Source organism: Equus przewalskii, chromosome 13, assembly GCF_037783145.1.
Source record: "Equus przewalskii isolate Varuska chromosome 13, EquPr2, whole genome shotgun sequence".
In the NCBI taxonomy this organism is placed as follows: Eukaryota; Metazoa; Chordata; class Mammalia; order Perissodactyla; family Equidae; genus Equus; species Equus przewalskii.
In genome coordinates, this window is record NC_091843.1 from 21083757 (window position 1) to 21098709 (window position 14953).

Sequence of the window (14953 nt, forward strand, 5' to 3'; positions counted from 1 at the left end):
GATACCAACAACAAGGAAACTGGAAACAATCCTGATATTTACAAAAGTGGAACGTTTTCATATATTTTGCATCCCAACATTGTGATTAGAAAGAATATCCAGTCTACCCACGCCTACACCCTGGCAGGGTCAGCCTGTCCCCTGTGGAGCTGGTGGTTTGTTTGAAGGGAGGCTGGTGACCCTGCCCCAGGGGGTGGCTGCTTAGAGGGACAAAGGGATGTGTGATGGTGACAGGTCACAAAGGACAGCGGAGGATAAATGTGGTGGTCTGAGGAGATGTAAGCAGAGCCCTGCAGGGAGATGGGCAGTTGCCTTCACTCCAGCTCTCTCTCAGGGACTTAATTTGCGCCTGGCGGAGCTGTCTGAAATGAAGAGAACTATGAGCAGTGAATGTTTGTTACCTTATTACACAGCCCAAAGTTACCGTTCAATGGGCGTGTTCAACACCTCCATGGGAGATCTGCAGCGACAACTGAACAAGGGAGGAGAGTATGATATTTTCAAGTACGCACCAATGTTTGAGAGTGATTTTATCCAGATCAGCAAAAAAGGAGAGGTGATTGATGTACACAACCGTGTCCGAATGGTGACTGTGGGCATTGCATCCACCAGCCCCGTCCTTCCATTACCTGACGTCATGCTGCTGGCCCGACCAACTAAAGTCTGTGAGGAGCATGCCAGACCCGCCCGGCCCACCAGGAGGAGAGGTCACAAGGCCACAAAGACCCTAGAGCTCACCAGGCTGCTTCCCTTGAAGTTTGTCAAGATCTCCATCCATGATCGTGAGAAACAGCAGCTGCGCCTAAAGCTTGCCACTGGCCGTACTTTTTATCTGCAGCTGTGTCCCTCTTCAGATGCACGAGAAGACCTCTTCTGCTATTGGGAAAAACTTGTCTACCTCCTGAGACCACCAGTGGAGAGTTTCAGCAGTACGCCGACACTCCAAACTACAGATGCAGTGACCACAGATGATGACAAATGCCTAGTGGTAAGCATCTACAGAGACTCAAGAAAATGAGGCAGGGTGCTTTGGGAGGGCAGCTCTAAGCTGGTCCCACAAAGCCTTTGGTGCTCTCTGAGGCTCACCTGGGAAATGTACTCCATTTTCTAAAAAGCTCAGGGCCAAATGAGCCACCACTACAGGACTCACCACTCTGGGGAGGTTCCTAGTGCTTCTCTAAATTGCCCCACAAGGCCAAACTTCAGAGACCTTAGGTATCAGCTGCTCTGGTCTCATACCCAGGGTTGTAATCCCTTCTACAGCATCCTGATTGCCCAGTCTCTTCTTAAACACTTGCCCCAACCTGGGTAGTCTCCTCAGTTGTGAAACATCATTAACAATTAAGAATTCCTTCTTTCATTCTGTCTCCCTGTGACTACCATGTGCTGATTAAAATTGATACAACCTGCATGTGTGTCTGCACATGCACAATTTGTTTTAGCAGCCACCAAAATGTGAAATGTGTAGATCCTGTGACCTAGCAATCCCACTTCTAGGAATCTGTCCTGCAGACAGATAAGCACAAATGTGTAAAATAAAGGTGTATGAGGATAGGGAATTGCATCAGCACTTTTCCTAGCACTGGGATTGTTCAAGCAAAACTGAGTGACCCTTTGACAGGGTGCTCTAGATAGGATCTTGCATCCAATGGGAGATTAGACTTGATTTCAAAGGCTCTTCTAATTATAAGCCCTTGATTTGCCCAGCATCAGGATGAGAGAGGAGCAGACAGTTCTGGTCTCACTTTCTGTCATCTCTATTTTACCTGCCTCTCCTCCCCTTGGCACAGACCACAGAGCACCACGGAGAAGGAGACCAGGATGAGTTTAGACTTCACAAGCTTCGTGACGTGTCTGGAGCCAGCTCTTCTGCTTATGTTGGAGGAGAGGGAATCCCTCATGCCCCTCAAAGAATGACCAGGTCACCTATAGACATGAAAACTCCAGGGACGGCCAAAGGGGCAGCCACAAGCGTGGCAATAGCAGGGACAGCAACAAGCCCTGCAGCAGGCGCTGTGAGCCTAGCAGCAACCAAGAGTGGAGGTACAGGCCAGGTAAACACGGCCCTGGCAGGAGCCGCCACCAAGGGTCCAGGAGAAAGTGGATCTAGCAAGGCCATTGCAGGTGCTGCCAACATATCTTCAGAGAGTACGAATGTGGTCTTGGTGGGTGCTGCAAGTACATCTTCGCTAGGTACTTCCACTGGAACGACGGGGGCTGCCAGTGTCTCCCCAGAGAGCAGCACAAGTATAGTGTTTGCAGGTGCGCTGATGACCAACAAGCCTGCTGCAGAAAGAGCTGAAGGCCCCGCAATAGCACCCCTCGTGTCAACCTTGCAGAGTGAAGGCTATATGAGTGAACGGGATGGAAGCCAGAAGGTCTCCCAGCCCAACACTGAAGTCCGGAAGGAAAGAAGGGAGAGAAGAGAAAAGAAGGACAGAACTACCACTAGGAAAACTTCCCGTCACCACAGGACAGGTGAAAGTCACCACAGGACAGGAGGGGACAAGTCGACCAAGAAATCATCCTCCCACCGTTCCTTATCTAGCCATGGAAAAGCAAGAGATGACAAAAAAGAAAGAGGACAGAGCAACAAAAGGGGCAGAGGACGCAGCTCTCACAAGAGTGCCAGTCACGGCTCCACTGCAAAGGAGTCAAGGAGAGCTCACAAATTGGGGAAGAGCAGATCTGCAACCAGTTCAGGAACTGTAAGTAAGCAATCCAGTAGGATTGGCTCTTTCTTCAGGAGCTTCAGAGTCATTCCTGGTTCAAAAGCAGTGGTCACAAAACGCGATACAGAGGTAGACATTGTGGCTAAGACAGTAGAGAAGTGCAACATAGAGGCCAAATTGGAGAAAACCCCGGATGGCAAGGATGTGGAGATCTGCGGTACCATGACATCTGAGACGATGGAGACAATAATCATTGAAGCCAAATCCGTTTAAATAGGAGTCAGGGCAGGAAGCTGCAATGGAGAGCGGCCTCAGGGAATATCCCTAGAGAGTCAATTCCAGCTTTCTTTAATAAAGGAAATCGTACAACTCTAAAAGAAATGCTATCTTCTGTTTGAATTTCTATGCCCCCTAGTCTGGTAGTGACCTCACAGTGGCTTCTGTGATGTGAACTGTGCTGCAGCCTGAGACCCCAGCCTCCCATCAAGCAGAACCCCACCTCGCATCCATGCCCTGCAGAGCCAATGAGCGCACTACCTTGCCTCAACCCCTTGCTGCCTTTGGTTTCCCCAAGACTATGGCTGCAAGTCACAGACTATGAGCTGGCAAGCATCACCACTACCATGTCCCCATGCCCTTCTTCCTCTCCACCCTGCAGGTCCCTGAATATCGACATTCAGTCCAATCTTTACACAGGGAAGACAGAACTCATGTCTCCTCAGGAAATAATCAGGGGAGGAAAGGCGGGGTGCAATAGCATTTGTATGCAACCAGAATAGTGAAGGTTCTAGATCAGGAATTGGAGTCTGAGGGCCAAATCTTGCCAACTGCCTGGTTTTGTAAATAAAGTTTTATTGGAACATAGACAAGAGCCATTCATTTACATATCATCTATGGCTACTTTCACATTAAAAAGACAGATTTGAGTAGTTGCAACAGAAATTATACGGTCTGAAAAGTCTAAAATATTTATTATCTGGCACTTCACAGAAAAGGTTTGCCCACCCTGGATCTAATCTTAACAATTCTCCTTCCCCCTGGGTATATACTCTGGAGAAACTCTCACATGTGCTTGCCAGGAAACAACTAGCAGAACGTTTATGGGAAATTGATTTGTAATAGCAAAACTCTGGAAACAGCCCAAATACTCATTGAACAGAATCAATAAATTGTAGTATATGCCTACCGTGCATATTATGCAGCAGTGAAAACGAACAGTAGCCATACATGTTGCCCTGGGTGACTCTTACGTAATGGTGAATAGAAAAGCAAATCAGAAAAATACGTACGATACACTTCCACTTGTAGAACAGTTCAAAAACAAGATCAAACAATATGTTTGGGGGTACATATTTGCTAAAAGTGTAGAGAAGAACAAGGAAATGAGAAACACGAAATTGTATATAGATATCTATAGAGTACAAAAGAGGGAGGGGTGATCTGGGAGGTACACACAAAGAGCTTCAACAGAGTGGGGAGTGTTCTATTAAGCAAAGGGGTGAGTCCATGGTAATTTATTATTGTATCTTTTTTATTTTAACCTCTCCGAAATCAGGCTGGTTTTCAAATTGCTGTCAGCCAGGTGGCAGTCACTGCCTTAGAAACAGCCAGTTTATCTCACTTATGTTTTCCTTTTAATATATGCACAAGAGAGATAGATGACAAAATATCTGTCTTAAAGCTATCTTTCAACAAATATAAAATAAAAATTCTAAGTGACAAATACTCACAATCTAGGGACATGGAAAAGCTTTAAATATATTGTTAAGAGATAATACAATAATCCAAAATGCTGTGTACTAATGAACTATGTAACTTATGTATGCATGGGGAAAGTAATTCCAAAAATAAAAAATCATACTACACTAGAAATGAGATTATAAACTGTAAAAATTGTAAAAAAAGAAAGTATGTTGTCTTTTCAATTTAAAAAAAGTTGTAAATAAATTTCACGAGTTTATGAAAATCATTAAATTGTTAACTGCAGATGACAAAAGTTGGATTTACGAAAAATGATTCTGAGAACCACGTGTGTTTATATGACCCTGGGGGTCATCTGCCCAGCCTTGCAATTCTTTGCTCATTCTCCTCTGTGTGAATAGTGTCTACCAGGATGGAATTTGGGTTTCCAGTAAAATGAAGGGACTTTCTCCACAGAGCAAGTGTGTGTGGTAGAGGGGAGGAGGTGAGAAACAAGGCACTCCGGGAGGACTAGTGGTTTGGGAGTATCAGGGGAGGCCCTTCTTGGTTGCTCTGGTGAGTGGTTGGAAAATCCCACCTTGTGATTTCTGATATACAAAGACCAATAGATACTGGGGATCAAGGTGTCCTTGGAGTTGACTCTTGAAGCAGTGGGCACAGGTAGAAGGAGAGAAAGAGACATATTCTCAAAGAGCTTAGAGGGGCTTTGGGGAAGCTTTCTGGGAATGCGAGAGGTTTTAGGGTAGAGGAGAGAGACAGAGGTGAACTCTTTCCAAAGCCTTTCATTCAGAGCCCCAAATTTACACTATGCCAGAGGCTGAATTATCCTCGCTACATATGGCTTGAACTCATGAATCTGTAGCCCCTGGCTTTATCGTTCGTCCTTCTCTGAGCTTTGCTTTGTACACTCCCACTCCCATACCCCAAAGGGCTTCTTTAACAGGAACCTAGTTTGTCCACCATGCAGGGTGTTAGCTCAGCAGACCCACAATTTATACAAACGCCACTGAAGTAAAGTGGAGGTGGGGACTTGCCCACCACAACGTGCTCTGCCAGGCACTTTCTCTGCATTTCCTTTTCTATCTGACAGTTCATCAAGAGATGTATGCATATAAATACCTATGTATTTCAAAGCAACAGCTCTCTTCCTCTGGAGGGAGATATCAATTGGGGTATACCCTATCAGATACCCTATCAGATAAAGGCCAATATTTTTGACAGCAATATTCATCACCATGGTAGCAATTTTGCTGCTGCATAAACAAAGACATAATGGATGGTTGATTAACCAGTGTCCCAAACTTAAAGTTTGGCACACATACACACATATATACAAAAGATGAGAAAGGGATCTTTTGCCGAAAGCAAAATAAGGTCATTCAGGGAGCTGCTGTGATGGAGTGGAGTCTTTCAGATAGAAGAAAGATGTGCTATGGTGGGAAGAAGTAAGGTGCCTCAAAATATCGAAGGCAGTATCATGACTGGCAGGGTAAGAGTGATGAGGGAGACGCTGGAGAATGCAGCAGGGGACAGGCCAAAAAAGGCTTTGAGGTTCATGTAAAGGATTTTGAATTCTGACCTTAAGGTAACAGGATGCCACTGAGATGTTTTAAATAGAGGAGTGGCTTGATCAAATTTGTACTTTGTAAACGGCACCGTGGTGGCTGTGAAGAGAAATATTTGGGGAGGGATTGTTAATATGTGACCTTATGTCATGTCCTGTCTTTTGCCACAGGATCTATAAAATGAGGAGATTGGAGGGGATGTTTTGAAAGACACTTTTCCTTTTGAAATATCCATATGGGTTGGACAGTTCTTCAAGGAGGGACTTGTGGCCCCAGCTGCAGGGAGTGCTGCCCATGGACAGCCTTCAGCTGGTAGTGAGTTTGGAAATTGCCTCGGCTTCAGAGAACTCCCTCACTGAAGGTAACGCTCTTCCCAGACCGCACAACAAGAACTGACTGATGTGGAGAGTGAAGGTCTGGCCATCTTAACCCAAGGCAGACCAACTCTGAAGGGCCACTCTAGTTTGAGAGCTCCCCACAGAGCCTGCATCACAGCTTGACTTCTCCCTCTGTGCACCCCTGCTTCCAGCACTTCCCTTCCACAGGTGCTACTCCTAAGGGTACTTCCTAATAAACATCCTTCTCACAAAAATCCATCTCAAAATCTGCTTCTTGGAGAACACGATCTGTGACACTGTGCTCCTGTAATGTGCTGTGGTCTCCTCCTCTGACTCCACTAACCTTGTGAAGAGAGTTGGTGATGGGCAGGAAAGGAATAATGCATTGTATATGGTTTTGAATTTAGATAATTTAAAAATAAAGTACGTTTCTTTATTGCAAAATTGGGTCTATTTTAGAAAGTTTAGAGCGTGTAGATATAATAAAGAAGGAAACAAACATCCCATTGATTGCCTTGCTAATTCACTGTTTACTCAAAAATGGACTGATTAGACTTATGCTTCCAGAAAGATGGAGTACACATATTTTTCCCTATTCCTCTCATTTGTACAACTAAAGACCTAGGACATTGTATATAAGACAAGCATTAGAAGACTCTGAAAGGTGGAGGGAAGACACACCAGCCAGGAAATGAGGAACAACATGGTGGTGAGTTCCTTGGATTTCCTTTTTGCCTCATACATCCCAGACTTGGAGCTGAAGAAGCTGGCATTCCTGAAAATAAGTCCCAACAAAAACCTCTCTCTAGCCAAAGAACCAGGAAAGGAACAGCCAAGACAGACAGAAACCTTTTAGACAATGACTGCTCTAATTCAGCCAAAGATCACATGCCCCCCATTCCCCACCATGCAAGCAAAGGCCAAGTGGGCACTCTGGACTAACATCCTCGTGAAGCTGTAGCAAGACCTCCAATACTCCCCCTGGGTGGTGTCATAGAATGAAAGGAAGGGAGCTAGGGCTTTTATCCAGCTAGCTGGTAGTAAAGCCCCTCTCCACTCTTCCCTCTGTCATTGGAGACCATGTAGGGAGTCGAAAATCTCACCCCTGCCTAGAAGTAATGAGAAGCCCCCACCTCTGGGATGTGTGATCTGAGGCCAAGCGGACAACTGACTTCGACAGCAGTAATAAGATGATACCCACACCCCATTTCTCTGCTGGAGTAGTGTCAGAGGAAGCCTGTGAAAAGAAGTTTAAATAAGAGCTAGAGTCTCTTCAGATGATACAAAAATGTTCAGGCTTCAACCAAAAAATCATTTGTCATACCAAGAAACAGGAAGATCTCAAACTGAATGAAAAAAGACAATCAGTAGATGGCAACACCGAGATGGCAGATGTTAGAACTAATGACAAAGATTTTAAAACATCCATGAAAAAGCAATTAGAAATATGCTTGAAACAAATGAAAAAATAGAAAGCCTCAGCAAAGAAATAGAAGAGAAAAAGAATAACCAAATGGAAATTTTAGAAATGAAAATACAATAACTGGAAAAAAAAAAAAAGCTCAGTGATTGGGCTCAACAGCAAAATAGAGGAGTAAGAAGAAAGAATCAGTGAACTGAAAGATAGAACAATAGAAACTACCCAGTATGAACATCACAGAGAAAATAGACTGGACAAAAAATGAACAGTGCACCAGGGACCTGTGGGACCAGAACAAAATATCTATTATTCCTGTCATTGAAGTCCTAGAAGAAGAGGCAAAAGGGTGGGCTGAAGAAATATTAGAAGAAATAATGACTGAGAACTTCCACAATTTGGCAAAAGACATAAACCTACAGATTCAAAAAGCTCAGTGAATCCCAAACAGAAAAAATCCAAAGAAATCCACACCAAGACAAACCACAATTAAACTTCTGGAAAAAAAGAAAGAAATCTTGAAAGAAGCCAGAGGAAAATGGTGCCTTACCTATAGGAGAAAGCAATTTGAATCACCGCAGATTTCTCATCAGAAACCAAGGAGGACAAAAGGAAGTAGCACGATGTTTTTCAAGTGCTGAAAGAAAAGAATAGAAAACTCAAAATCCTGTGCCCAGTAAAAATATCCTTCAGTAAAGAGCATCCACAAAAACCTCCAGTAAACGTTATATGTAGTGGTAAAAGATTGAATGCTTCCTTCCTAAGATCAGGAACAAGACAAGGATGTTCACTTTCACCACTCTTATTTAACATAGTGCTGGATGTTTTAGGCAGTACAATAGGCAATAAAATTAAATAAAAGGCATACAGATCAGAAAGGAAGAAATAAAACTGTCCTTATTTGCGGATAACATGACTATCTATGTAGAAAATCCCAAACAATCTACACAAAAGTTCCTAGAACTAATAAGTGCAGCAAGTTTGCAGAATACAAAATCAATTGCATTTCTATATATTAGCAATGAACTTGTGTACACCAAAATTAAAAATACAATACCATTTACAATAGCTCAAAAAATAAATATTTATGTGTAAATCTAAAAACACTTGTACACAACTTGTATGCTGAAAACTACACAATACTGAGGGAAGAAATCAAAGACCCAAGTAAATGGAGAAACATATCAGGTTCATGGATTAGAAGTGTCCACATAGTAAAAATATCAGTTTTCTCCAAATTGATATACAGATTTAATACACTGCTTATCAAAATCCCAGCAAGATATTTTGTATATATAGACAAGATTATTCTAAAACTTACATGAAAAGGGAAGGAAACTAGAATAGCTAAAATAATTATGAAAGAGAAGAATAAAGTGGGAGGAATCAATCTACCTAATTTCAAGACTTATTACGTAGCTACAGTAATCAAGACTCTGATATGGGTGGAGCAATAAGACACACAGATAAATGGAACACAATAGAGAACCCAGAAATAGGCTATACAAATATTCCCAACAGATTTTTTTATTTTTTAAAGATTGGCTCTGAGCTAACATCCATTGCCAATCTTACTCTTTTTTTCTTCTCCCCAAACACCCCCCGGACATAGTTGTATATTTTAGTTGTAAGTCCTTCTAGTTCTGCTCTGTGGGATGCTGCCTCAGCATGGCCTGATGAGCGGTGCTAGGTCTACACCCAGGATCTGAACTGATGAAACCCTGGGCCGCTGAAGTGGAGCATGCAAACTTAACCACTGGGCCATGGGGCCAGCCCCCAACAGATTTTTGACGAATATTCAAGAGCAATTTAAAGGAAGAAAGATAACCTTTTCAACATATAGTGCTTGAGTATAATAATAATCATAATAATATAGTAATAATAAATAATAGTAAATAGTAAAAAACAAAATAAATAAAATAGTAAATAAACCTTGACCTAATTTCTCTTTATCAGAAAAAAGAACTCAAAATAGATCACAAACTTCAGTAAAATGTAAAACTATAAAACTTTTAGGAAAAAAAACATAGCAGATAATCTTTGGGATCTAGGGCCAGGCAAAGAGTTCTTAGTCTTAACACCAAAAGCATAACCAACATAAGGAAAAATTGATAAATTTGATTTCATCAAAATTAAAACCTTTCACTCTTTCAATGATCCTGGTAAGACAATGAAAAGACAAGCTACAAACTGGGAGAAAATATTTGTAAAAGATATATATGACAGCAGATTGTTATCTAAAACATACAAAAACTCTTAAAATTCAACAATAAGAAAGCAAACAACTCTATTAAGAATGGACCAAAGACTTTAACAGACACCTCACCAAAGAAGATATACAGATGGCAAATAAACATATGAAAAAATGCTCCACATCATATGTCATCAGGGAATTGCAAAGTAAAACAACAGTGAGATACCATTACACACTTATTAGAATGGCCAAAATCCAGAACGGTGACAACACCAAATGCTGGTGAGGATGTGGAGCAAGAGGAACTCTCATTCATTGCTGGTGGGAACGTACAATGGTACAGCCACTTTGGAAGACAGTTGGGTGGTTTCTTACAAAAGTAAACATACTCTTACCACAAGATAGAGAAATCGCACTCCTTGGTGTTTACCCAAAGGAGTTGATAACTTAGGTCCACACAAATCTGCACATGATGTATGTAGCAGCTTTATTCATAATTGCCCAAACTTGAAAGCAGCCAAGATGTTCTTCAGTAGGTAAATGGATAAATAAACTGCAGTACATTCACACAATGGAATATTATTCAGGAATAAAAGGAAATGAGCTATCAAAACAAGGAGGACACACAAATGCATATTACTGAGTGAAAGAAGCCAATCTTTAAAGGCTACATGCTGTATGATTCCAACCGTATGACACTCTGGAAAAGGCAAAACTATGAAGACAGGGAAAAGTTCAGTGGTTGTCAGGGGTTCAGGGGGAGGTAGAGACGGACAGGTGGAACACAGAGGATGTCTAGGGCAGTAAGACTATTGCGTATGATACTATAATGGTGGATACATGTCATTATATATTTGTCAAACCCCACAGAATGTATAACACCAAGAGTGAACCCCAACATAAACTATGGACTTTGTGTAATGATGACATGTCAATGTTGGTTCATCAATTGTAACAAATGTACCACTTTGGTGGGGAATGTTGATGCTGGGGGAGACTCTGAGTATGTAGTGGTTGGAGGTATTCAGGAACTCTTGGCACTTTCCACTCAATTTTGCTGTGAACCTAAATGCTCTAAAAAATAAATTCTATTTAAAAATTCTACTTAACTTTTTGGTTGTGGAATTCCAAAGCTTTCCCCCAAACCCCTGGGAAGAAAAGCTTTTTTTCCTATTAGACATGACTTTTCAAATGCTCTTTGAAATGTGTGCAATTTCTAGGTCTAATTTGTATTTATAATCAACAATACAAACAGAGGGAGTTACTAATAGAACAAGTCAATGTCAAAGCTTAAGGAAACTTAGAGACCCTAAGATTCAGTGGTTTCCAAACTTTTGGTACAGTTTGACCTTTAAAAAAATTTTTATAAGAAATCTTAAATGGACCCTAGTGAACAAAGAGATGAAGGTGGAAGTGTTCTGGTTGAAAGTGGGGACAGGGCGAGCAGCCTGAAGTCCCACCAGTTTGGCTCCCCTTTGCCTTAGTGGACACCGGGAAAGCATTTCCCTGACTTAGAGGCTACTGATTTCTCCTGAGATTCTCATTTTACTGAGAGAAGATATGGCTTGCTCAAGGTTACCCATTGGGTTGGTTGAACTCCAGTCTATTGACTCTTAGGCCAGAGCTTTCTCCACTCTCTTCCACTCTGATTGAAAAGGAAGGTTCCTTAGCCCAGGATAACAGATGCTTGAGGACAAATTGGGCCTCAGGTGTCGAGAGGTGGAAGAGGATAATAAGGAAACAAAGAAAGTAGATTCAGAAGGAAGATAGCCAAATCCTGTGCAAGTCACAAAGACCAGAGTGTGTATTGGGGAAAGGAGGCTGTAGGGGTCTGAACTCATAAAATCTGTCTCTGTCCTTTGGAGGTCCAAAGTTCTAAGAAAAGTTCATTTTGGACCTGAAGCAGATGGAACCGTGGATAAAGACTTTCTCAGACAACTGCAGAGAAGCAGTTTCTAGGCTTGCATTGAGTTGGACCACTGTTTTACAGCCCCTAAGACAGTAGCTGGCATTTAGTAGATGACCAATAAATAATGGATGAATGAATAAACTTTTTTTTATTTTTTATTTCTTGTGAGGATGCTTTGCCCTGAGCTAACATCCGTTGCCAATATTCCTCTTTTTTTTTTTTTTTTTTGTTTGAGGAAGATTAGCTCTGAGCTAACATCTGTGCCAATCTTCCTCTATTTTGTATGTGGGATGCCTCCACGGCATAGCTGAGGAGTGGAGTAGGTCCACACCCAGGATCTGAACCCACGAACCTGGGCCACCAAAATGGAGGATGCGGAACTTTAACCACTTGGCAACCAGGCTGGCCTCAGATGAATGAACAAATTTATTAGAAAATGAAAATGTCATTAAACTCTAAACTGCTGTCTAAGAGTGTATTGCCACCCATGCCTTCAGGAAAATAATTCTAGTCTTTGAATGATAGAGTTCCACGGAAGGATCTCTCCTCTTTAAAGGGTGGTATGTGAACTACTGATCCTGTCTTTATTTAAAATTGTAATATTTTGCCCATTATGGATTTTTGCCTTAATTTTTATCTCTAAAATATTGCATTAAAATATTATTTATCTTGCCTACTGAGTTTTGCTCTCTCTCCTTAATTTTGCAGCTGAGGCAAGTGCCTTGTATGCCTTGCCCTAGTCTCAGTTCTGAGGTGAAGTGATACTGAAGGCAGGCAGCTCATATTTGTACTCACTTGCCATTCGGGAAACATGGAGTTTTTCTTCTTTCTCTTGCTTTTGTTCAATATCCATCTTTCAAAAAATACCAGCACTGGCTATGTGTGAGGCAATGCTGGGAGCTGTCAGAGCTGATGCCCAGACAAGTCAGGAACTTAGCTATAGCCACAGAAGTACAGCAGGTGCATAATTATACCTTACGGTAGAGAAGTGCTGTAAGTACAGAAAAGAGGCTATGAGTGGGTATGGAGGTAATATTTATTTTGGTGAACTTGGAGAAAACTTTTGCAGAAGGTCACATTTGAGATGAACCCTTAAGAAGGATCTTAAATGGGTTGGATATAGTCCAGATCCTTTTGGGAATGCATAGGAAATAAATCAAGCAACCAATAAGACGGGTTGATTTGGGATGATTCAAAAACAGGTATGACAATATCATGGATACTATTACACTGGTGAAATTCCACATAATAATGTAAATGTGGACTTTAACCACAGTAACAGCTACAATAAAAAATTCAGTAGGGATTACCTGATTTTTGTAGGATTTTAAATCCATTTTAAGTTTTTCAGCCTGCAGGAGATAAAAGATTTTGTCCTCCAGTGGGATCTCATGTGTGAGACACAAATCTTTGTTTAAATGAAAGTGTAAACTGGGATAGTTCCCAAATGCCAGGGTTACTGCTGCCCCCTGCTGCTAAAGACAGGTGTGGCAGCCGAAGCAAACTGGGCATCCTGCCCCACATCTGCTCACACAGGTCTGGGTGTTGCGATTGTTGTTAGCGATAAGGTCATTAGCACCCATTAGACAACAACAAGAGCGAAAATGGTGATCAGCAATTGAAACTATACAGTAGACTAAAGGGAACAATGCATTAGCAATGACTCATCCAAAGTGCGTTGTTTAAACACTATATATGAGCTGACAAAAATCATACGATAGGAAGAAGCAGTGGCTGGAGATGAAAAACTTAATCTGCTAGCTTTCATTTCTTCTGCCTGGGCTGATTAACAAGTAAAGATACAAGGTAATTGATTAATAAGACTTCAGAGATTATTATTTATGAACCTGTCTACCAATGACAGAGGTAGCAAGACCAAAAAATCAAAATCAGGGTAAATGGCACTGGAACAATTGGGCTCCCACACGCAAAAAAACAAAAAACCCCCAAGTAATATCAACTCATCTCACACCACATATAAAAATTAACTCAAAAAGGATGTTAGACCTAAATGTAAAACTCAAAATTATAAAACTTCTAGAAGAAAACACAGGGGAAAACTGTGACCTTGGGTTAGGCAAGGATTTCTCAGATAGAACACAAAAAGTATGAACCATAAAAGAAAACAATTGGGGCTGGCCCCGTGGCCAAGTGGTTAAGTTCGCGCACTCCGCTGCAGGCGGCCCAGTGTTTCGTCAGTTTGAATCCTGGGCGCGGACATGGCACTGCTCATCAAGCTACGCTGAGGCAGCGTCCCACATGCCACAACTAGAAGGACCCACAACGAAGAATATACAACTATGTACCGGGGGACTTTGGGGAGAAAAAGGAAAAAAATAAAATCTTTAAAAAAAAAAAAAGAAAACAATTGATAAATAGGACCTCGTCGAAACTAAAAACCTCTGCTCTTTGAAAGACACTGTTAAGAAAATGAAAAGATTAGCCACAGACTGGGAGAAAATATTAACAAAACACATATCTGATAAGGGACTTGTATCCAGAGTGTTGTTTGTGTGTGTGTGTGTGTGTGTTGGTGTGTGTGTGCATGCTCTTACAACTCAATAGTCAAGCAAATAAGCCAATTAAAAAATGGGCAAAAAATCTGGACAGTTCACCAAAGAAAAGATACATGTGGCAAATACGTATATAAAAGATACTCAACACATTTGGGCCAGCCAGGTGGCATAGTGGTTAAGTTCGCACACTCCACCCTCACAGTCCAGGGTTCGCAGGTTCTGATCCTTAGTGCGGACCTAGCACCACTTGTCAAGCCATGCTGTGGGAGCACCCCACATAAAATAGAGGAAGATTGGGACAGATGTTAGCTCAGCGAAAATCTTCTTCCAGCAAAAAGAGGAAGATTGGCAACAGATATTAGCTCAGGGCCAATCTTCCTCACACACACAAGATGCTCAACACTAGGGAAATCAAATTAAAACTACCACATAGCTATTAGAATCACAAAAAGTAATAATAAAAAGGAAAATACCAAGTGCAGGAGAGGATGCAGAGCAACTGCAACTCTTATCGTTTGCTGGTAGAAATGAAAAATGATACAGCTTATTCAGAAAACTGCTTGACATCTTCTTATATAGTTAAACACAACTATTATAAGGCCCAGCAATTCTGTTCTTATGTATTTATTCAAAAGAAATGA

The 14953-nt window shown here is 41.6% G+C and overlaps 1 protein-coding gene across 1 annotated transcript; it reads left to right on the top strand.

The window, feature by feature from the left end:
- The first annotated feature begins 271 nt into the window (after positions 1 to 271).
- On the top strand, positions 272 to 3053 carry GARIN3 (golgi associated RAB2 interactor family member 3). The gene is made up of 2 exons (XM_008514898.2): positions 272 to 988; positions 1791 to 3053. The coding sequence occupies exons 1-2, from the start codon at positions 368 to 370 to the stop codon at positions 2943 to 2945; spliced, it is 1776 nt and encodes a 591-aa protein (XP_008513120.2). The 5' UTR covers positions 272 to 367; the 3' UTR covers positions 2946 to 3053.
- Positions 3054 to 14953: the final 11900 nt, after the last annotated feature.

Excerpts from the sequence above, each read along its gene's own strand:
- GARIN3 (XM_008514898.2), top strand. The coding sequence starts at position 368 with ATGAAGAGAACTATGAGCAGTGAATGTTTGTTACCTTATTACACAGCC. Across the intron at positions 989-1,790 it reads ATGATGACAAATGCCTAGTG|ACCACAGAGCACCACGGAGA; the intron begins GTAAGCATCTAC and ends CCCTTGGCACAG.